At 42.5% G+C, this 23,258-nt stretch overlaps 1 protein-coding gene across 1 annotated transcript in view; it reads left to right on the top strand.

Annotated features, from left to right (window-relative positions):
- Window positions 1-12,269, top strand: part of LOC142599294 (microtubule-associated serine/threonine-protein kinase 4-like) — a 104,372-nt gene extending 92,103 nt beyond the window's left edge. Inside the window, 3 exon segments of the mRNA XM_075739167.1 lie at window positions 7,301-7,402; window positions 11,771-11,893; window positions 12,145-12,269. Coding sequence (XP_075595282.1) covers window positions 7,301-7,402; window positions 11,771-11,893; window positions 12,145-12,269 — 350 coding nt within the window.
- The last annotated feature ends 10,989 nt before the right edge of the window (window positions 12,270-23,258 follow it).

Below are 23,258 nucleotides of genomic sequence, written 5' to 3'. Positions count from 1 at the left end.
TGGGCTGCCGCTTTTGCAGCCTGGTCCGCGAGCTCGTTCCCTTTTGCCAATTGATTCTCTTGGTTGGTGTGTGCTTTAATATATATTACTGCCAGTTCAGATGGTAATTGGATCGCCTCCAAAAGTTCTTTAATCTGTTGTCCATGGGCGATCGTTTTACCTGCTGATGTGAGAAATCCCCTTTCTTTCCACAGCATTCCTGTAGCATGACAAACTCCAAACGCATACTTAGAGTCAGTATACAAATTAACCCGTATTCCGATCGCATATTGTGCAGCTTTCGTGAGGGCGACGATCTCTGCGCCTTGAGCACCTAGACTGGGAGGCAAAGGTCCTGCTAACAATACCTTAGTTTCCGTGGTAACAGCAAACCCAGTACATTTCCATCCTTCTTCATAATAGGAGGAGCCGTCGGTAAACAAGTTCATATCTGGGTTATCCAAAGGCTGATCTCGTAGGTCGTCTCGTGGTTTGCTTGTCATTTTGATCACCTGTTCACAATCATGTTCATCCTTTTCTCCATCCGTGGGCAGTGGCATTAAGGTGGCAGGATTCAAAGTGTTACATCTTTCCAATCTTAAATTGTCAGCAAGCAAAAGTATTAGTTCATATTTATGTGCTCTTTGTGGAGAAAGTGCTTTCTCGGCATATTGTTTCAATAATATTTCAACTTCATGTGGCACACAGACTACTAGGGGATGTCCCAAGACTATGTTCCGGCTTTTTTCCACTAACTCAGCAGCAGTAGCCACAGCTCTTATGCAAACGGAGTTCCTCTTGCTACTGAATCTAATGTGCAAGAATAATAGGCTATAGGTCTTTCATGTGGCCCTAAAGTTTGAACTAAAACTCCATTTGCTGTTCCTTTGTTTTCTGTGCAATAAAGTTTAAAGGGTTTAGAATAGTCTGGAAGCCCCAAAGCTGGAGCTTGCATTAATGCTTCCTTTAATGCACGAAAGGCTTTTTCTCGTTCAGGACCCCAAACTATTGGTTCCACTTCCTCATTTTTCATTGCCTCATTAAGAGGTTTCGCTATTTCACTGAATCCAGGAATCCATGGCCTACAATATCCTACTTGTCCTAAAAATCCCCTTAATTGTTTCTTTGTTACTGGTCTGGGAATTTCTTGTATAGCTCTTACCCGTTCTGGATCTACTTCTCTCCTCCCTGGTTTAAGAATAAACCCCAGATACTTTACCTGTTGTTGACAGAGTTGCAGTTTGGATAGAGATGCACGGTGACCCTTTTTTGCAAGTTGGATGCACGAATATTCAGTATCCCGCATACAATCTTCAGCCATATGGCTTGCTAGTAACAAATCATCAACATATTGAATTAAAACAGAACCCCCAGAAAATTTTAAGTCTCTTAGATCGTTTCTGAGAATTTGAGAAAAGATGGTTGGTGAACTAGTAAACCCTTGTGGCAAGCATGTCCAAGTCAACTGTTTTCCTTGCCAAGTGAAGGCAAAAATCAATTGACTTTCTTCAGCAATAGGTATACTGAAAAATGCTCCTGTTAAATCCAAAACAGTAAAATATTGTGCCCATACAGGTATTTGGGTAAGAATTAAATTTGGGTCAGGGACAACAGGGTGTGGGGAAATTACATGCTCATTTACTGCACGGAGATCTTGAACAAATCTATATTCTGGATCCCCATCTTTATCTAATCGATGTTTACTTACTGGCAAGATTGGAGTATTATATGGACTTTGACATTCCTTGAGTATTCCTTTTTCTAAGAAAACTGCAATCTGTTTTTGAATACTTGGGATAGCCTCATCTGCAATCGGGTACTGTTTAATTGATGGAGGTGACCCTCCTTTTGTTTTAATTATTACCGGTTCTGCAGATAACAATAATCCTATATCATCACCAGAGCTGCTCCATAGTTCCCGGGGAACTGCTTCAAGTCCTTTTGGAATTTTAAAAGCCGATTCTTCTTCTTGTGGAATTTGCACAATTTCCAATCCCATGATTATTAACTTGATTCCAGCCGGAGCAAGGAGTATTTGAGTACCAAATTCCTGCAAAAGATCACATCCTAGCAAAGACACAGGTGAATTTGGAGATATCACAAATCTTCCCCATACCATTTCCTCTGCAATGATAATTGGAAGTGGGGTTGAAATATATTTTATTTCTTGTCCAACAACCCCTCTTATAAGTACCTTCTCTTTAGAAATCAATGTTTGTGGGAGTGCGTAATTCAAAAGGGACAGAGTTGCTCCTGTGTCTACTAAAAATTCAACAAAAAGTCCGTTTACCTTTGCAGAAATTTGTCCATACTCATTTACCTTCACTCCTTCATTCGACATTTTCGCAGTCCTTCGGTAAGCATGGAATTCAGCTCATTAATTTTCTATTGTGAGTGAGGGCACGGCGGATACGGTGGATTTGATCCTCGTCCAGCACTTACTGGGCGGAGTGGGCACTCTCGCTGGATATGCCCTATATTCCCACAATAAAAACCCTCTAAAGTATTAGGATTAGATTGGTTAAGAGAAGAAAGAAAGGGAGCCCTTCCCCCACGTCCCCTTCCTCTTGGAGTTCCCCTTGAAATTCCTCTGCCCCTTCCTCTTGATTGATAATTCTGTGTAATTGCTGCAGCCAACAAACTAATTTCTCTCTCTTTTTCCTGTCGCTCTCGTTTTCTTTCCTGTTTATTTCTCTCGTTCTCTCTCTTTTGTTTTTCTTCATCTCTACCATCAAAAACAAACGCAGCAATACGCAGTATTTTAGTCAGGGTTTCCCCTTGCCACCCAGGCATGTGCTTTTTAAAATACTTATTTATATCAGGAGAAGACTGCTCCACAAATACACTAATAGCCAATGGTTCTTGAAAATTTCCTCTAGTCATTCCCCCGTATTTCAACAAGGTAGTTTTCAATCTTATCCAATAATCGCTGGGGTGTTCATCAGGTTTTTGTCTGCATTCAAGGACCTTTGTCCAATTTGTAACTCTTTCGCCACATTGCCGTATGGCCTCCAATAATTGTCCGATGGCTGCCCGATAAGCTTGCATTCCATCGGTTGTGGCTAAATTCCAATTAGGGTCCTCAGTGGGCCAGGGATTTAATCCTTGGCCCCTCTGAGCAATTTCTCGGTCCTTTTGAAAAATTTTATCTCGCTCATCCATCTGGAATAGTTCTCTCAGCAAAGTTTTCATGTCACTCCAATTAGGTGTGTAATCAGTGACTATTCCAGATAGCATTTGCGCACATTTTTCCGCATCATCTCTTAATCTTGGCATTTTGCTTTGCCACATAATCAAATCACCTTGTTTCCAAGGTTTGTGGCGCATCACAGCAGTCACTGCAGGAACTTCAGGAGGAGCTCCTGGTCCTGCTCTGGGATTTGGGATGTAATCCAATTTCATGGGAAACATCCCTGCTTGGGGAAGGTCAGTTTCCTCGGCCTCAGGGGCAGAGGGAAGTGGGCTTACCTGTGGTTTAGATGGCTTACGTCTTTGACAAGACCAATCATACCAAATATACCAATAATCAATATTTTGACTTGCAGTATCTTCTAAAATAGTCCTTAAAAACTTTAACTTATGGGGCTTAAAAGTTCCTTTGGGAGGCCAAATATCCATAGGTCCTCCCCCTCGAGATCGAGTTAGGAATGGCCATTCCTCCTGACACAACACAATCAGTCTTTTCTTTTGCAAAGTCTGTGCCCCATAAACCTTATTCCAATTTTCCAAAACCTCAGCAAAGGGCGTCCCCCTTTCAACGCTGGGTGTATTTCCCATTTCTTACTTCTTTTCCTCTTACCAAATCTTTTAGCAAGTTTAAACACAAGAGTACTCCCAGTATCATCTGGAAAGACCCGTGTCCAAGTCTCTTAGGTGAACTCACCTATTTTTGCCGGCAACGAGCGTTGGTCACGGGTTTGTCCAGAGAATTAACTGGTGCTCCTTCCTCTTGCGTCCTAGGGTCCCATCTGGGTCGCCATCTGTTAAAGAAAAATTCTACCAGACGTGAGTTACCCTAGGTATGCTTTATTGCAGCGCTGGATGCACGGGGGAAATAGCTCCACCAAACGTGCATGCCAGGTGATCACCAACATACAGGTTATATAGAATCAAAATATACATATTCATTATTTTTCCGAGAAAAGGCAGTCCTATGATAATCATTTCTTGGAGTCCATTTCCATATTCTCCTCCCCATCACGCATGCTCAGTGATTTGAGTTAGTGGTCCTCAGGGGTCTCTGGTGGTCGTCAGTGGTCTCGCACCCGTGTTCACTGGATGACCCTCTTCTTGCGGGCATGCGCAGTATCCTTGCTGTGGATACACTTGTCCCTTACAACTTACTTCATAAGATTAATATTCCCGGGCCTATTGTCCGGTTGGGTAGGGACTGTACAAGGAACGTAGCAGCATTGTACATTGCCATGGTCAGTTAGCTATTACCTTGATTACAAACCCCTTTCCCACGATTATAGGCTTTAAAATAGTTCGAGGCCTTAAGCAGCTTTCTAGTTAATATAAGTTTTCTTATAGCTAAGCTTCTATATTTTTACAGTAAAAGCAATAAGAATAAATTTGGATTAAAAGTTGAATTTACTGTATATTGTTGCTGAGTACAGAAATACAGTAAAGTACAATGGTTAAGCTACACTGTTTGAAAAAGAAAAGCAGTATTAGTGGAAAAGTCATGCCACTATGGCACAGTGTTTTCAGTCTTTAGTAGAGAAATTACACCAGAGAAGAAACAGTTAACATTAATTTGCATAAATGGGGAAATGCCTCATGGCACAATGAAGAAATTAACAAAGATGTAATAAAACCCTAAACCAAATAACTCCCAAATAATAAATAATGAGAAAGAGAAGGAAACAAATTCAATTCACAGATTGTTAATGATTTCATTGATGCCTGTTGTAGTGTAATGTTATCCCTGTAACAGCTGTTCTTCTTTCATTTAAAATTCAATAACCTTTTAGATCTTAATCTGCAAGCTGACCCTAAGTATTGTTATGTGGCTTGTGGCAAAACTGAATCATAATTAAACAGAATTGTTTACTATCCTACCTGATGTTTCCATAAATTTCCCAGATGCATAGATGTAGAAGGCCTCTATTTATGCCAAAAGTTTAACAGAATGGCAACTCTGTTACTGAATATTTCCCAGTCTGTTTTATGGTCTGCTTAAAAGGTCCATTAGCTAAGACCAAAAAAACCCAAACAAACAAAAAACCCAATAGAAACAAAACTAACCACCCCTCCGGTTCCTTGTTCTCTGAGAAGGCAACAAATCCCCTTTTGTACATAAGGAGACACTCTGTCACCATTTTGCTTTCCTCCATCTCTGAAGTTGAAAGCCAGGCATGTTTGCAAACAGTAATGAAATAGATTTATGAGTTGCCTCTAATATATGACCTCTGTATACAACATCCTAGCTGTTTATGGATTTATAACCATGCTGGTTTCTGATGTGATATACCAAGGCCTGAGTGGCAAGGAGAATCAACTGTTTAACACAAGCAGCAAATGCTGGCTTTGTTCTGGATGCCTCACAGCTGTGATGCATATTCATGCTTTATTTTCCAAATCAGGTTTTAACTGCAGCGGAAGCTGTAGGCAGGCAAACATGGAAATAACTCATGTTTTTATTGCGTTTCCAGACACATGTGTTTTTATCTTTATGCTCTCTGACTGCGTGTAGGGGGAGGGAATAGTCTAAAATTAATGACAAAATTTGCACTTTAGACTTTGTTTCACATGTTGCATTAATTTTACATTTTGTAAACCAAATTGTTGTGTGTTACAATCTAGCTGATACTTATGTAAATAACTTTATCTGTTTGAATGTGCCCACTTATCTTCCAGGTGTATATTTGTAAACCTGATCCATTCCCGCTCACTCTCCAAGACTGTTGGTCAGCTTAGTTTCTTGTTTTGACGTTGACTTGTCAGGCTTTTTTTTTTAATATCCTTACTTACTGAAATCATTCTTACTGTCAATATCTGCAGGAGAACTTTTGTTGGATAAGATTCCTGTGCTAACGTATACAGTCCCCTTGTATTCAACTGTAAAAGCCGTGTTACAGAATCCAAACTATATAGTGTAGACTTTTATTCCAGTTTCTGTGGGTAAAATCTACATTCTACTTGAAAATATACTTTAAATCTTGCCCCCTCATTTTAGCACCTTGCTTCTTCATTGTAGGTTGTCTTTCCTTCCCCCAAGTTGTATGAGTACAACTGTAGGAGGCCTCAGTGTAAACTTAGGTGCCTAAAATGATCATGGTTAAAAATAACCCTCCAGAAACAGATTACATTTCATGCCTGTTTATTTCAGTACCTTTCTTTAAACTTTGAAATGCAAAGATTAATCTTATGTCTAGCTTCTGATCATTATTTCTCCAATTATGAACATTTTGAAGGAAAAGTCTAGATCATATAATTACAACAAAATCCTTAACAGTCTAATGTATTTCCTCAGCTTCTAGCATTCTGTTTCTCTGATGCCAAAATTCTTGTACCTCCCAAGAAACTTCTGCAGTTTTGTCTAAACTTGCAATATATTACATTTATAGAGCCAGCTTCTGCTAAAAATCAGACAAAACTTGCTGCATAAGCTTTTATAAAGTTCATGTTCATATTGAAACTGGCACAATTTTCCATTGTTTAATTTAGATGAAGGTTTGGCAGAATTTTTATTCAGCCTTACCTGAATGCTGCAGGGTTTAATAGCTTGACTGCAAGATTTAGGTGCAACTTGCTATGAAGTGCAAAAGCCTTAGTAGTATAAGAGTCAGTGAAGTGAGGGGGTTTTCCTCTGAATATGAGAGACTTGGATAAAAGATACTTTGGCATGTATCTCTCCAGAGCAGAGTCCAATACTTCAGCCCTTAGTCATGGGAGTAATGACTTCAGTGAATCTACTAGCATTAGAGAAGGATTACAGATGTGAGCAATGACTGCTTGGTCAGTCAGGTCAGCTGTGTCCATCTTATCAGCAGTTTCTGTGGAACAGATCTAAAATTTAAACCATGATGATTAGAGGAGGGACACCATACAAGTATGCTAGTGTTTTGCAATAGTTTTCTGTGAGCCAAGCATTCCTGTGTTCTGTTGTTAAACACTGTTTTGGGTTAAAGGATACTTCTGAGGAAAATGGGACCATAAAAATATGTTTATGGACTCTGTATAGAGAATATTAAAATTAGAAGTAATTGGTATGCAACAGAGAGCAACTTGAAAAAGTTGCCTTAGCTCTGACTTTATTGTTAGCTCACTACAAGAGCTTTTACAGTTTATAACAAACAACTTTCTGTTTTGCTAGATGAAATCAACTGGCCTGAAAAGGATGAAGCACCACCTCCAGATGCGCAGGATCTGATTACCCTGCTGCTCAGGCAGAATCCTTTGGAAAGACTGGGAACAGGTTAGGAGGCACTATTTTAAATTGTTAGTGTGCTAGAAATAGCTTCTACATTCGGCCTTGGGAGCTTTTGTTCACCTATTTCTTTTGCCCGGGAAACATCTGTCAGGGCAAATTAGTTCCTCCAGGCTTTAGGGTGGTTGATGGGTAATCGAACTAATTATTCAGAAGTTACTGTCTGAGGTTGTCTTGTGAAGGGTCTTGTCATTATCATTCAGCACTACTGCCTCGCATGAAAAAGAATAAAACCAAAAGTGTGAATGTTAAGGAAGTAAATGGATATCGGTGAGAATGCAAGCTGCCAGCTTATTCCACTGTAGTCATTCAGTGCTTTGCTTGTTCCATTTCAAGTGAAGAACCTGGCATGTGGTATTAGGAGCAGTGAGCCTGCATAGGCTAATGAAAGCACTGTGCATTTATGTAATAGAATTTATTTGTTAGTTGATGGAGCAGGACTTATTTGGGAATTTGGGTGAGAGGCAGTAATGAACAATATTGCACATGATTTTTAAAGTGTTAATGTATGGGAGCCCTAGTCACTACTTGCCATCCCACTGGGCAAAGCACTGTGTAAACACAGCAAAAAAGGCCTCCTACGTAAAAGAGCCTGAATATAAAGCCATATTTTTATTTATAGAGAATACTGTGTGCCATGAATATAAATATATTTGGGACACTAAGAAAACCAAGTGGCAGGTTGAGTCAGCATGATGGTATTTGGAAAATTGCTGACAAAACTGAGTCCAGATTGCAATGCATATTTTTAGAGCTAATATAAAAAGGAGCTTTAGGAATCAGTTCATAACTGGCCTTACCACAGCCACTTAGGGGGAATGTGAGTATAACCCAGACCCTAAGTACTATTGATGCAGTCCCAAATGACAGGTCTTCCTTTGGGACATGGTGACGTGACAGATGAGTGAACTTCATGTCCCTTGCTCCCTGAACATCTGGGATCTCTGTAGACTTAGACTTCACTGTAGCTGATGGTCTGGAGTAAGTGGCATGCAGCAAAGTTTGTTGTTCTCTCTTGCCTCATGTTGAACAAGATTAGAGTGAGGGAGGTATCATGCCCCAGTCAGCTTCTCCACTTGCTTCATCTGCTGCAAAGGGCACTACTGCCAAAAGCAAAATAAAGAGCCACAACTAGATCCATTCCCTTGTTTTAAGTATACTCCTTTCGGGCATTTTCATTTCATTGCCAGGATGCTTTTTTCTGGTAAATGTAGCATTAATGCAAGACTGTCACCCTGTGAGAGGCTGGATCACAAGTAGATTGCAAATTCTGCCTCTGTTTTGCTACAGCTGGTTGAGAAAGTGAATTGGCTAGAATGAGGCTGGCTTAAGTCCTGTACTGGTCAGTTCTGCCACATGGAGCATCTGTGCAGTTTTTTTACAGGCTGATTTCTCTCGACTGTTCGTGGTTTCTCAAGAGCTGGCAATCAGGCAGCCATTTTATTGAAGCACAGAGGGGTGTTTAGAAACCACGACAAAGTTTTTTTAAATGTCAGAAGCAACTCACAGAAATGGAGGCGGCAACATGACAAGTCCTATAGGGGTACTGGAAAAATAGCATGATTTATCCCAGGCCCCACCATGCATTTCAAATTACAGTCCTATCTAATACGTATTAGCTAGCTGCATAATACTCCATGAAAATTGTAATCGTGTATTTGCTCAGGAGACCTGAGTGGCGTAGTCAAGTTGAAAGAAGAGAGAAAGATACTGCACTTCTGAAGAAAGAAAATGACAGAAAAAAGACCTCTGGGTTTTTGAAGTGTCTGATACCTATTCAAGAATTACACAATTCTGCCATAATATTCATAGAATCATAGAATGATTTGGGTTGGAAGGGACCTCAAAGATCATCTAGTTCCAACCCCCCTGCCATGGGCAGGGACACCATCCACTAGACTATGTTGCCCATCCAACCTGGCCTTAAACACTTCCAGGGAGGGGGCCTCCACAACCTCTCTGGGCAACCTGTTCCAGTGCCTCACCACCCTCATAGTGAAGAATTTCTTCCTAACATCTAATCTAAATCTACCTTCTTTCAGTTTAAAGCCATTACCCCTTGTCCTATCACTACACTCCCTCATAAACACTTCCTCACCATCTTTCCTGTAGGCCCCCTTCAGGTACTGGAAGGCTGCAATAAAGTCTCCCCAGAGCCTCCAGGCTGAACAACCCCAACTCTCTCAGCCTGTCCTCATAGGAGAAGTGCTCCAGCCCTCTCATCAGCTTCGTGGCCCTCCTCTGGACTTGCTCCAACAGCTCTATGTCCTTCTTATGTTAGGGGCCCCAGAGCTGGACACAGTACTCCAGGTGGGGTCTCATGAGAGTAGAGCAGAGTAGAAGGGCAGAATCACCTCCCTTGACCTGCTGGTCACACTTCTTTTGATGCAGCCAGGATACGGTTGGCTTTCTGGGCTGCAAGCGTGCATTGTCGGCTCATGTTGAACTTTTCATCAACCAACATCCCCAAGTCCTTCTCCTCAGGGCTGCTCTCAATCCATTAATATTCCATTACTGTGTTCAGGGAAATGTTCACTCCTTGGCTAGTGACTTATAATTAGATGTGATTTTGCTTTCCTTTGGGAAGATTTGGCTTTTATGAATTTTTCCCTGGTACAGTCAGAAAAGCAAAGAACCCTACCTAGTAATCTTGACACTAACATGGAGACTTCACACTTTTTCTGTGGCTCTTTCCTGACTTATCCTCAACATAGGGAAGTTTACACACAGTATCAAGTTGGCAGTAATTCTTGCTGCTGTAGGTTATCTGTTCAGTTTTTAGAATTACATTTATGCTTATTAATAACATCCCCTCCCACCTCCCCAGGGCAAAAATTCCAGCGCTTCATTGTGTTCTTATAGTTGTTTCTTAACTTGAAATTAGTATAGTTGTTTAACATGCATTATGACAAGTAGTAATCCAAGGCAGTAATCCATAAGAAGCTAAATGATAAGGTATTTCCTATAGAATTGTGTATTATTGCCATAAAACATCAAAAGGAGCTCCTGATCAGCAATGATATTTACAGTGAGCAACTATTAAGAATCATTCTTTGTTACTAATTTGTACTTACTCATCTAATGCATGTATTTACATTTTGACAATGACTACTATTACATCTGATGCTTCTGACTAATGTGTAGCTGATAGATAATAATTAGCCTAGCCAGAAAAATAGAAATGTTAAAAGGGGAAAGAAGAAGATAAAGCAATGTCACCACTATTAAAGAAATGCAGCAACAAAACAGGGATAAGGAGGTGCTCTGACAGGTTTGGGGGAGATTCTAGTGGGAATGGGTAGTAGATGTTCCTGCCTGCAGTGATGACTATGCCTTTCCATGCTAATTTGCATTTTGCGACCAGGGATTTAGTTGAATCAATGTCAGGGAATTTGGTATAATTTACTCAATGTTTTTCTCTGTGTGGTGGGTTGACCCTGGATGGAGGCCAGGAGCCCACCAGAGCCACTCTATCACTCCCCCTTCTCAACTGGACAGGGGAGAGAAAATATAATGAAAGGGTTGTGCATCAAGATAGGGACAGGGAGAGATCACTCACCAATTACTGTCATGGGCAAAACAGACTCAACCTAGAAAAAATTGAACCAATTTATTACCCAGAAAACAGAATAGAGGAATGAGAAATAAAACCATATCTTAAAACACCTCCCCCCACCCCTCCCATCTTCCCAGGCTCAACTTTACTCCCAAATTCTACCTACTCCTCCCCAGCAGCACAGGGGGATGGGGAATGGCAGTTGCAGTCAGTTCATCACACGTTGTCTCTGCCACTCATTCCTCCTCAGGGGGAGGACTCCTCACATTCTTCCCCTGCTCCAGCATGGGCTCCTCTCTCCATGGGTCTACAGGTCCTGCCAGGACCTTGCTCCAGTGTGGGCTTCCCACAAGGTCACAGCCTCCTTCAGGTGTCTCCACCTGCTCCAGTGTGAGGTCCTCCACAGGCTGCAGGTGGAATCTCTGCTCCCCACCATCCTCCATGGGCTGCAGGGGAATCCCTGCTCTGGCACCTGGAGCACCTCCTCCCCCTCCTTCTACAGTGACCTTGGTGTCTGCAGAGTTTCTCACTCCTCTCTCTGGCTACAAAAGCTGCCACTCCTTTTTTTTTTTTTTTTTTCTTTTTAAAATATGTTATCACAGATGCACTACCACTGTTGCTGATTGGCTTGGCCTTGGCCAGCAGCGGGTCCATCTTGGAGTCGGCTGGCATTGGATCTGCCCCCCCCCCAAGGGAAACTTCTAGCAACTTCTCACAGAAGTCACCCCTGTGGCCCGCCCCCCCCCCAAAAAAAAAAAAAACCCTTGCCATGCAAACCCAAAACACTCTGTCTCCCCTAGGTGGTGCATATGAAGTAAAGCAGCATCAGTTCTTCAGGAACCTCAACTGGAATAGTCTGCTGAGGCAGAAAGCAGAATTTATTCCACAGTTGGAGAGCGATGATGATACAAGTTATTTTGACAGTAAGTATTAGATAGTATTAAAAAAATGTGATGAACACTTTGTTTAAATAATCACTGTCTTTGACTTTTGTACTTGCTTACTGCTTTGAAAATCTGCTTTATGAGAACCACTGATAGCTGTGTAATTTCACTGGTGGTTTGATGTTTCAGGAGAAATAATCTTAAGAATAAAATTATGCTTTTAGTTAATATTAAAGCTTGGTACTCATTCTTCCTGATAAATTCAAATATTTTATTTCCCTTGACTGTAGCTTGTTCTGAGAAATACCACCATATGGAAACTGAGGAAGAAGACACAGATGATGATGATTTTAATTTGGAGATAAGAGAGTTTTCCTCATGTTCACACAGACTTTCAAAAGCAAGTAAAAATTGATATAATGTTAATATGTATTGTGTACATAAATGTTTTGCTACTTTTGTAGAGTTTGGAAATGTTACATATGGAAGAGGTGTTTATGGCATTGTTTCTTCAAGAAATGTTAACTGAAATTGAGCAAGAATTAAATTAATACCATTAAATCAAAACATGGGAAGATTCTGTAGGAAAGTTATTTCTTGAATCCTTATGAAAGTAATAGAAATGTAAATAGTTTGATATTTTCTGTAGAAAATTCATGATAGCATAAGAGAAATTTTAGGGAAACTGTTCTGTTAAATGTTAATGCATGTTCCTTATGTTGGTTTTCTTTGTACATAGTTTGTGTGTTGCTCCAGTTGTGTTCTGGGTATCTTGCAGGCAATGGCATAACAAAGATTACAGTACTAGCCTGTAGTAGAGATTAATTAAATGACATTAGACTGTAAGGAAAAAGCATAGTGGTGAGCATGTGATTTGGTCAAGGAGCAACCTATATTTGAGGCAGTGATTTGAATGCTGTGAATTGAAGGTAAAGCTGACTGTCCAAAGGTTACTATAGCAGTTGAGATAAGAGCTAATTATTGCTGGACAAGGGACGCCAGTAGGAGCAGAGTGGACATGCTCGGGAAATACTGTGGAGGAAAAACTGGCAGGAAATAATGGATTAAGAAGTGGAATGCCTAATGAGTGTGCATAGTACGTAGTAGGCAGCAGTGATTTTTTCAAAAGCTTTCTATTAAAAAAGTTTCTTTAACCTACTTTAGGAACTGTTTAAATGTATTTTGAAAGTCTATGTTTATATCTTGTTTGTTCTGGTTTAATTGGTGGATTTTATACTGACTCTGCAGTATCACATATGTATTGTATCTGTGATAGCATGGAGGAGCAGAGACAGGAATTGTGGATGTAGTTATCCTCATTCTATGTAAACTCCTTATTTTGACTTGGTGGCATGTTGCAAATTCAGATACTAGTAAGTGATGCAGTCTCTTTGGAGATAACTTGGATGAAAGGCAGTGGGCACAAACTGAAACGCAGGAAGTTCTGTCTGAAGATAATAGAATAGAATAGTTCAATTGGAAGGGACCTACAGTGATCATCTAGCCTACAGTGATCATTCTGCAGGAAGCTGCAGAGAGCAATGAGGTCACCCCTCAGCCTCCTTTTCTCCAAACTAAACAAACTCAAAGTCCTTAGCTGCGCCTCATAGGACATTCCTCACAGCCCTTTCACCAGCTTTGTTGCCCTCCTCTGGATGCATTCAAGGACCTTCACATCCTTCTTAAATTGTGGGGGCCCAGAACTGCACACAGTACACAAGGTGAGGCCGCACCAATGCTGAATACAGCAGGATAATCACCTCTTGACTGGCTGGTTATACTGTGTTTGATGCACCCCAGGATGTGGTTTGCCCTCTTGGCTGCCAGGGCACACTGCTGACTCATATTGAGCCTGCTGTCAAGCAGCACCCCCAGATCCCTTTCTGCAGGGCTGCTCTCCAGCCACTCCTCTCTCAATTTATACTTGTGTCTGGCTTTACTCTGTCCCAGATGTAGAATCCAGCATTTGTTCTTGTTAAATTTCATGCCATTGATGATTGCCCAGTGCTCCAATCTATCTAGATCCTTCTGCAAGGCCTCTTGTCCCTCGAGAGAGTCAACAGCACCTCCTAGTTTAGTATCATCAGCAAACTTGCTAATAGTGCATTCAACTCCTGCATCCAGATCGTTGATAAAAATATTAAACAGAATTGAACCCTGAGGAACACTGCTGGTGGCCGGTTGCCAGCCAGATGTAGCCTCATTAACTACAACCCTTTGAGCCCTGCCATTCAGCCAGTTCTTCACCCAGTGCACTGTGTACCCACTCATCCCACAGTTGGACAACTTGTCCAGAAGGATGCTGTGAGGGACAGTAGCAAAAGCCTTACTGAAATCCAGAAAAACTGCATCCACCACCTTCCCTTCACCCACTAGGTGGGTGACCTTATCATAGAAGAATATCAAATTAATTAAACAGGACTTTCCTTTTGCGAACCCATGTTGAATATGCCTGATGATTGCATTGTTCTTTAAATGCCTTTCAATAGCACCCAGTATGATCTGCTCCATAATTTTTCCAGGAACTGAGGTTAGACTAACGTGTCTATAGTTTCCTGGGTCTTCCCTCACACCCTTCTTGTAAATTGAAATAACATTGACTGGCTTCCAGTCAGCAGGGACCTAGAAAGGAAGGAAACACTTTTTTACTGTGAAGGTTATTGAGCACTAGCACAGGTTGTCCAGAGAGGTTGTGGAGTCTCCATCCTTGGAGATCTTCAAAATCTGTCTGGACATAGTCCAGGGCAAACAGCTCTAGGTGACCCTGCTTGAGCAAAGGGGGGTTGGACTAGATGACCTGCAGAAGTACCTTCTGACCTCATTCTGTGAACTTCTGTTCTTTTGAAAGCTCTCTACCACAGTAATAGTTTGGTTTGTTAATGTCATTATGTCATTGCATCTCTAGTTATGCCTTTCATGCTGACAGTTTCTGTATGCAATTTGTCAGCTAACCAAACAGACTTCCAAAGATCAGTTTGTTTTTTTTTTAAATCCTTTAGCCAAGTGATTTATTCTTAACGTCAAAGTCAATTCAGATTCATTTTTCTGCTTTCCACACCTGACTGGTAGATATTAAGTCAGTATCTTAGAGTTAATGTTGGTGATGGGATTTTTTTCTTGATTGACTTCATGGTTGTGAATTAATCCAAGATGTGCATTGATCCTGTGACCTAGAGCCCCCAAGGCTATGGATTTTCTTTGTAGTCTCATGGTTCACACAGTGAAATGGGGAGAAAGCTGATGAATTTGTAATAAGATGTTATTCATGACCTTTTGTGTGGGAAGCCAAGAAAGCAAAATAGGAAAGCATTTTAAGAAAACAAACTCTTAGAAATTTGAAATGGCTCAATAAGTTTGAAGTATACACTCTGAAATACTGTTTAAGCATTTAGAACATAGAGTAACACCTGAAATGTACTTTCCTGCATATCTTTTTATATCAAATATGTCTGTGATGAGTTGGGATTTTTGTTGTGTTTTTTTGTATATGTAATAGGTTTTTAGTAGCATAGATCGAGTCACTCAAACGCAAGGTGAAGAAAAGGAAGACACAGGAGACAAACCAAAGAGCGTAATATTGCCTTCTGTGGAATCTTTAAGCTGGAGTTCAGAATATTCTGAAATGTAAGTAGAATGAGGTGCTGGAAGTGGTCCATGTCTTGCTTGTCAGGTAGCAGGCCTCCTCATCTCAATAACTGCGTGAGAGTTTGCTTATTTTTAATGCAGACAACAAATATCTACATCCATCTCCTCTGACACTGAGAGCAGCAGGCAGCGACACAGTTCTGGTTTGCTTCCGAAGTTGGCCATATCAGCCGAAGGAGAACAGGATGATTCCACCTGCTTAGTGGGACCTTGGGAGGAACAGGAAAAGCCTGCATTTGTGAGTGAGGAAATAGTGCAAGATGAACCGGAAGTAACCACTCCAGCAAGTACGATCGGTGGCTCCACATTATCAGGTAATTCACAGTGGGTCTCTTTAATTATGACATTAGAAACAGTTGTGAATCTTCTTTGTTTAGCAGTAGCATTCATGGATTTAAAAGTCCTGCATTTCAGAACTGCTTTAAAAAAGAAAACATCCCCAAAAGAGGTCTGGTTTGGGCTCAGGCTCAAACGAATAAAATCTCATAAAAATATGTATGGGAAACTGTCAGCATTTTTGGAAATGCCAACATTTGATGTTACTTCACTGACTCTGGAGAGCTGCTAGGCAAGTGAATAAAATTATGACTTTGACCATAGAGCTCTTGCAGGATCCTTCTGTGGATCTCTTGAGCACTTAAAGCAATATTAAAGCAGATCGAACCCCTTCATATGCTGCCAATATCTCTCTTTCAGATGGAGTGTAGCGAGCCTCAGATCCTCTGTATCCCCGACTCCAAAACCCCAGGGGTTGGCCTCGAGTCTCCCCTGGTGCTTTCTGCCAGAGACTCCAGGTAGGGCCATTCCCCTCGGCTGCAGTGTAGAGCACACATTCTTTACATCTGGTCCTGCCCGGACTGGCCCAAGAGCTACTGCGTGAACTATTTCCTGTTTAATTTGTTCAAAAGCTTGTCATTACTCAGGGCCCAATTTGAAATCATTCTTCTTCCGGGTTACGTGGTAGAGAGGGCTTACTATCAGACTGTAATTTGGAATGTGCATCCTCCAAAAACCCACAACACCTAAGAAAGCCTGTGTTTCCTTTTTGTTGGTCGGTGGAGACATGGCTGCTATTTTGTTGATCACATCCATTGGGATCTGATGATGCCCATCATGCCATCTTATTCCTAAAATCTGAATCTCCTGTGCAGGCCCCTTCACCTTACTTCACTTTATGGCAAAGCCAGCCTGCAGCAGGATTTGGATTATTTTCTTCCCTTTCTGAGAAACTTCCTCTGCTGAGTTGCCCCATACAATGATGTCATCAATGTATTGCAGGTGCTCTGGGGCTTCACGCTGTTCCAGTGCAGTCTGGATCAGTCTGTGGCCAATGGTGGGGCTGTGTTTTGACCCCTGCAGCAGTCGATTCCAGGTGTACTAGACGCCCCTGCAAGTGAAAGCAAACTGTGGCCTGCACTCCACTGTCAAAGGGATGGAGAAAAATGCATTAGCTATATCAATTGTGGCATACCACTTGGCTGCCTTTGACTCCAGTTCATATTGAAGTTCCAGCATGTCTGGCACAGCAGGACTCATGGGTGGTGTGACTTCATTCAGACCATGATAGTTGACTGTCAGCCTCCACTCTCCATTGGACTTCCGCACTGGCCATATGGGACCGTTAAAGGGTGAGTGGGTTCTGCTGATCGCTCCCTGACCCTCCAGTTGATGAATCAGCTTATAGATGGGAACCAGGGATTCTTGGTTGGTGCGGTATTGCCACCGGTGCACAGTTGTAGTAGCAATCAGCACCTGTTGTTCTTCAAGCCTGAGCAACCCTACAACAGAAGGATCCTCCGAGAGACCAGGCAGACTAGACAACGGTTCAATTTCCTCCATCTCCAAGGCAGCTATTCCAAAAGCTTGATGGGATTAAAGTACAGTGTGCACCGTTGTCCACTAGGGCCTTGTACTCTGCCTTATACGCGCCAGGCCATCGGATCCATGCAGTCCAATAATCCCGGCTGTCTCTTTCCTCCACCTGGCTGGAGGCAGGGCCCCTCTAATCCTGCTCGTCATATTCGCTACTCACTTCTTGAAAAATATACTTAGAAATCCCTTCAAAAGGATCATAAGTGTGATCGAGCCTTTCACTCGATCTGGGGGACTGCCCGCTGGGAACTGGAGCAGTATTTTTCCTGGAAGAATCCCCTTTTACGTCTGTCTTGCCTTGCAGCTCATGTACTCATGCCTGTAGGGTTGAGGTAGGCTTCCCATCCCATTTCCTCATGTCCTCTCCATCGTCACTCAGATAAAACCACAGGATACCTCGTGGTGTGTACACTCTATATCCCCTCTCTGGAGCAGAGGAACGCTTACTCCTAATAGCTGAAATACAGGTCTGTACAGGTGGGGAGTAGGACATATCCTCTTTGAGTTGTTGGACCTACTGGGACAGTTTCTCCACAGCCGAGACAAGAGAGGAAGAAAGGCTCTCTTCATATTGCTGGAGTTGGCCAGCCACTTCATCCACTGTTGGTGCCTCTTTACTTTTCCAGTCGATTACTGCCAGTGAGTTGGCGTACGATGATGGTGTGCTCCGTACAAACTTCTGCCACATGAGTCAGGTACATTGGATTTCATCAGGGTCTGTGGGCAACTGCGTGTTGTCCGGATCATAATAAACCATCTCCTACACAGCTAATTCCCTCAGGTACTGGATACCTCTCTCCATGGTGGTCCGCTTGCCTGGCCAACACACGACATCTTTGCTGAAAGGATACCTTTCCCTCACACTTGACAGGAGTCTCCTCCAGAGGCTGAGGGTCTGGGCCTTTTTCCCAATTGCCTTGTCAATGTCCCCTTCCCTAGACAGGGATCCCAGCTGCTTGGCCTCCCTGCCCTCTAATTCCAGGCTACTGGCCCCGTTATCCTAGCATTGGAGCAGCCAGGTAATGATGTGCTCCCCTGGAAGGCAGCTGAAATCTTTTCTCATATCTCGCAGCTCACTCAGGGACAGGGATCAAGTGATCACTTCTGGTTCTGGCTCTTCTTCCTGTTCTCGTGATGGTCCTGGTTCATCATCATCTTTCACTAAGCGAACTGATTTCCTTGTGTATTTCTTTTTGTGTATAGGGGCGACTGATACTGGTATGGGTTGGTCTTTTGGTTCAGCTACAGTCCCTGTCACTGGGGTTTGAGTAGCCACTGTGCCTGTTGTGGGGGTTTGGGTATCTGTAGTGCTTGTGGGTCTGTTCTCCCTCTCTTCCCCTTAATGGTGCTGCCTACTATCGATCAGTGTTTGGTGGATAGTGGCCAGGGCCCAGCACAGTGCAGTAAGCTGTGCCTCCTTGGAATAGCCACAACATTTTCCTTTCAAATATTCTCCCACTTTATCAGGGTCTTGTTCGGGGGTGAAGCTCCAAACCATTGGGGGTGAGAAGGTCTCTAGATACCTGCCCATACTGTCCCACATGCCATGCCAGAAATAATTTTTGCTAACCCTGAACAGGACTTGGAAAACATTCAGGAGACCTAGCAATAGGAATATACTGGCCTGAACATTCCAAGGGTATTCAAAATACTCAAAAATTGTTGTAACCAACCAAAAGGGAAAAGGGGAGGTGAAAGAGTGGGAGAAGGTATCTCCCTCTGTCTTCCCCATAGCATCCTATCAAAACCTGATATTTAATGCAGGTCTAGACCTATATCTGTCTCACACTTGTCCATATATGGATTCCAGTTACTTCCTCTGCACTTACACTTGTCTTCAGCTTATTTCTCTTTTGTACCTCATTGAGTTGTTTCAAGATACCCCTTATATTATATCTCCTTTCTGTCCCCATACCCCTAATTGCCTCTGTAGTCTGCATTTTCCTCAAGCCCATACATCTGTACAACCATTTCCATCTCCTTCCCTGGTCAAAAACCTTGACTGTGTTGTATCCTGAGTCCTACTCACTCCCCCCAGCCCCATGTTGTGGTGTTGGCATTAGCACAGCAGTGACAGTGACAACTCAAAGCATTTGTTCCTCTCTTGTCACTTATCAATTACACTTAAGAAAAATTTCATCTTTTCTGTGGTCCATTAGCAACAGGATATTCAGTGACCTTGTAGAAATACTAGGAATTACTGCTTGTTTCATAAGGTCATACAACTTTCCTGTGACATCTTTGAAGAAATCATTTGCAGATTGTTTACATGAAACAAGGCCTTGAAATGCTGTTGTCCTCCCTTCCATTCAGTATTGTGGGAGTTCATTACCTATGATAGACTTATACTAATGTGGTTGTAAAATTGAATTTTGTGGTTCCAGGTATCTTTCTCCTCATGGGTGTTGTAGAAAACCACCTAAAGAATAAAAACAAAAGACAATAATTAAACATAAAATTGTACTTAGTGTTTTAATGATTTTGGAAAAGTTGTTAAGCTGATAGCAACTTATATAGGATTGGGGCCTCTCATTTACTTTAGGAGGTGTTCACATGAAAAATGTATGATTATGTTCTCTGAGTGTTGCATATTGAGATATCAAACTCACTACCTTTTTTCTACATTTTACTTTAGCCAGTGACTACATAAACTGTTGCTTCAATTAATTCTATTAACCTTAATACATTCTGTAAGTCTGGAAGAATTACTCAGATTTCTATAATGTTGTTTTATGAATTTGTGGACAGAAAGAAAAATTCCTATCTCACAATTGTACCATTTCCCCTACCTGACCCACAGTTTTCCCTCAATGTGTTTATCCCTTCTTCTTTGTACAGTTGGCAGTTTTTCAGAGCACTTAGATCAGATAAATGGAAGAAGTGAGAGTGTGGACAGTACAGATAACTCCTCAAAGCCACCCAGTGAGGTTGCATCTCACATGGCTCATCAATGATTAGAAAGCACAGAGATAAAGATCATTTCTGGAAAAGTCAAAAAGTCCCATTCTGCGAGTGCTTTGTCCCTCATGATCTCAGGAGGTAGAGATAAATCTTTTTGTTTGAAATGTTATGATTTGTGCATACTTGATGGCTGATGATGTAAATGCAAGATTTTAGAGAGTCTGGAATGGATTCTATGTTACAGGGGTTTTTTGTTTCTCTTGTTGTTCATGTGTGTGTGTTACTAGATGGTCCCATCTTGTCAGCCAGTTACAGTGGTCACATCACAGCTGAGGGACCTTCTCTGACAGACAAAACTGTAGCTTAGTGGTAACTACTTTGTGTTCAACCATGTGAATGCACAGCAGGATGTAGGCTTCAGTCCTGGCCCATCCTACAGTAGGGTTGTAGCTTAAGTTCTAAGCAGCTCGCTAGGTACATCTCCACAAATAGCTGTTTATTACAGCAGCACACTGTAACAGCACTAGCCTGACTAGTTCTCTCCCATCTCCTGTAAGGAAAGGTGATAAGCCAGAGAGAAGTGTCACAAAAGTGGAAATAGCCTCTAGGCTCCTGTTTGTACTATATTGGCTTACATGGAGTACTCAAAATGTGAAGCCAGAAATATTGCTATAAATAAGTCGAAGTATAATAGTAGTATCGAGTGTTTCCAGATGAAGCATTGGTGCTTCTCTTTGTAATGGTTCAGAATCAAAGTCCAAGTTTCCCAAACTTAGAGGGATTTTTTCCAAAAGTGGGATTACATCTCAACTTTGCACACTGGCCATAGTTGCTTTTAGACCTTAGATGTAATATTTAAGTATCTGTTGGTCTGATAACATGACCCTGCACTTGCTTCATATGTTCAAAGGTGACTTGACAGTAACTTCAGCAGGTTGCTTTGAGTCCTCAGGCTAGTGGAGAATTGTACGCAGTGCTGAAGAGTTGGTTCTGGCTCTCTGAAGCAGAGAGTGTTGACATCTTAGACTTCACCTATCTCTGGGTTGTAAAGCATGTGTGCCCTATGCTCTCCGTAATACCTTGGTGAGCAAACGCAGTGCTGTTGTGCATGTGTTCTGGAGACCTTGGAGAGGTGAAAGGCCCATCTGATTCACCTCATGTTTTCTACCCTTCTTCACCATACAGTTTAAAGAACAGCATAGGCTTCCTATGCAATACCTGTAATTCTACGAGCTAACCATGAGTAGTTTTTAATGAGATCAGTCAAGAGGAAAATGCTGAATTTCAATTAAAGAGGAATATTTTGCCCTTGCTTGAATGAGGACAGCCAGATAGCAATGAAAAGAATACTTAGCATTTCTGTGATGCTGTCCGAATGTGAATGATCATTCTCACGAAATGCATGTGAGAGATGAAGATGGTTTTATTTTTACAATGAGAAAGTGTGTTGGGTTTGCGTGGCAAGGTTTTGGTGGCAGGGGGGCTACAGGAGTGGCTTCTGTGAGAAGCTGCTAGAAGCTTCCCCTGTGTCTGATAGAGCCAATGCCAGCCGGCTCCAAGACGGACCTGCCGCTGGCCAAGGCCAAGCCAATCAGCGCCTCTGTGATAACATATTTAAGAAAGAGAAAAACAGTCAGAGAGAGCTTTTGCAGCCAGAGAGAGGAGTGAGAAGATGTAAGAACATCTGCAGACACCAAGGTCAGTGCAGAAGGAGGGGGAGGAGGTGCTCCAGGCGCCGGAGCAGAGATTCCCCTGCAGCCCGTGGTGAAGACCATGGTGAAGCAGGCTGTCCCCCTTGCAGCCCATGGAGGAAGGATGAGGGGGTGTAGAGATTCCACCTGCAGCCTGTGGAGGACCCCATGCCGGAGCAGGTGGAGGCACCTGAAGGAGGCTGTGGCCCCGTGGGAAGCCCGTGCTGGATCAAGCTCCTGGCAGGACCTGTGGACCCATGGAGAGAGGACCCCATGCCAGAGCAGGTTTGCTGGCAGGGCTTGTGACCCCGTGGGGGACCCACGCCCTAGCAGTCTGCTCCTGAAGGACTGTAGCCCGTGGGAAAGACCCATGCTGGAGCAGTTCGTGAAGGACTGTAGCCCGTGGGAGAGACTCACGTTGGAGAAGGTCGTGAAGGACTGTCTCCCGTGAGAGGGACTCCATGCTGGAGCAGGGGAATGATGAGAAGAGTCCTCCCCCTGAGGATGAAGAAGCAGCAGAAACAACGTGTGATCAACTGACCGTAACCCCCGTTCCCCGTCCCCCTGTGCCGCTGAGGGGGGAGGAGGTTGAAGCCGGGAGTGAAGTTGAGCCCGGGAAGATGGGAGGGGTGGGGGGAGGTGTTTTAAGATTTGGTTTTATTTCTCATTCCTCTAGTCTCTTTTGCTTAGTAATAAATTAGATGAATTCCCTCTCTAAGTTCAGTCTGTTTTGCTCGTGATGATAATTAGTGAATGATCTCTCCCTGTCCTTATCTTGACCCATAAGCTCTTCATTGTACTTTTTCTCCCCTGTCTAGAGAAGGAGAGGAGTGATAGAGCGGCTCTGGTGGGCACCTGGCCCCCAGCCAGGGTCAACCCACCACAGAAAGGTAGTGACTATGTGCTCAGCCTGTTCAGGGCATTGTCAACACTATAAACTGCGAGTGGCTTGCAAACACTCTGAGCTTGTTCCTTGTATAGACTCTTTCTTCCAAATAATATTTCTCTCCCAAATGTCGTAAGTGGGGTTTTTTTGTATACCTCTGTAACAGTTAGCACCATGGTTATATTTTCTGCTTGTAGAGGGCCTGCAGTGCATGCTAATTATTTAGAGTAGCTATCACAGGAACATGATATACACACAGATAATTATACAGCCAAGTAATACTCAGAGTTATTAATCAGTTTATATTCTAGTAGTTCTTTCACAGCTATCGGGTAAGAATCACTAAGTTCAGAGACAGTATAGACTGAGTTACTGTGTTTAATAAACTACAGTTTTCTTTCAGTTTAAT

Source organism: Balearica regulorum, chromosome W (assembly GCF_011004875.1).
Source record: "Balearica regulorum gibbericeps isolate bBalReg1 chromosome W, bBalReg1.pri, whole genome shotgun sequence".
NCBI classification, from domain to species: domain Eukaryota; kingdom Metazoa; phylum Chordata; class Aves; order Gruiformes; family Gruidae; genus Balearica; species Balearica regulorum.
This window is presented reverse-complemented; position numbering and strand designations above follow the sequence as displayed.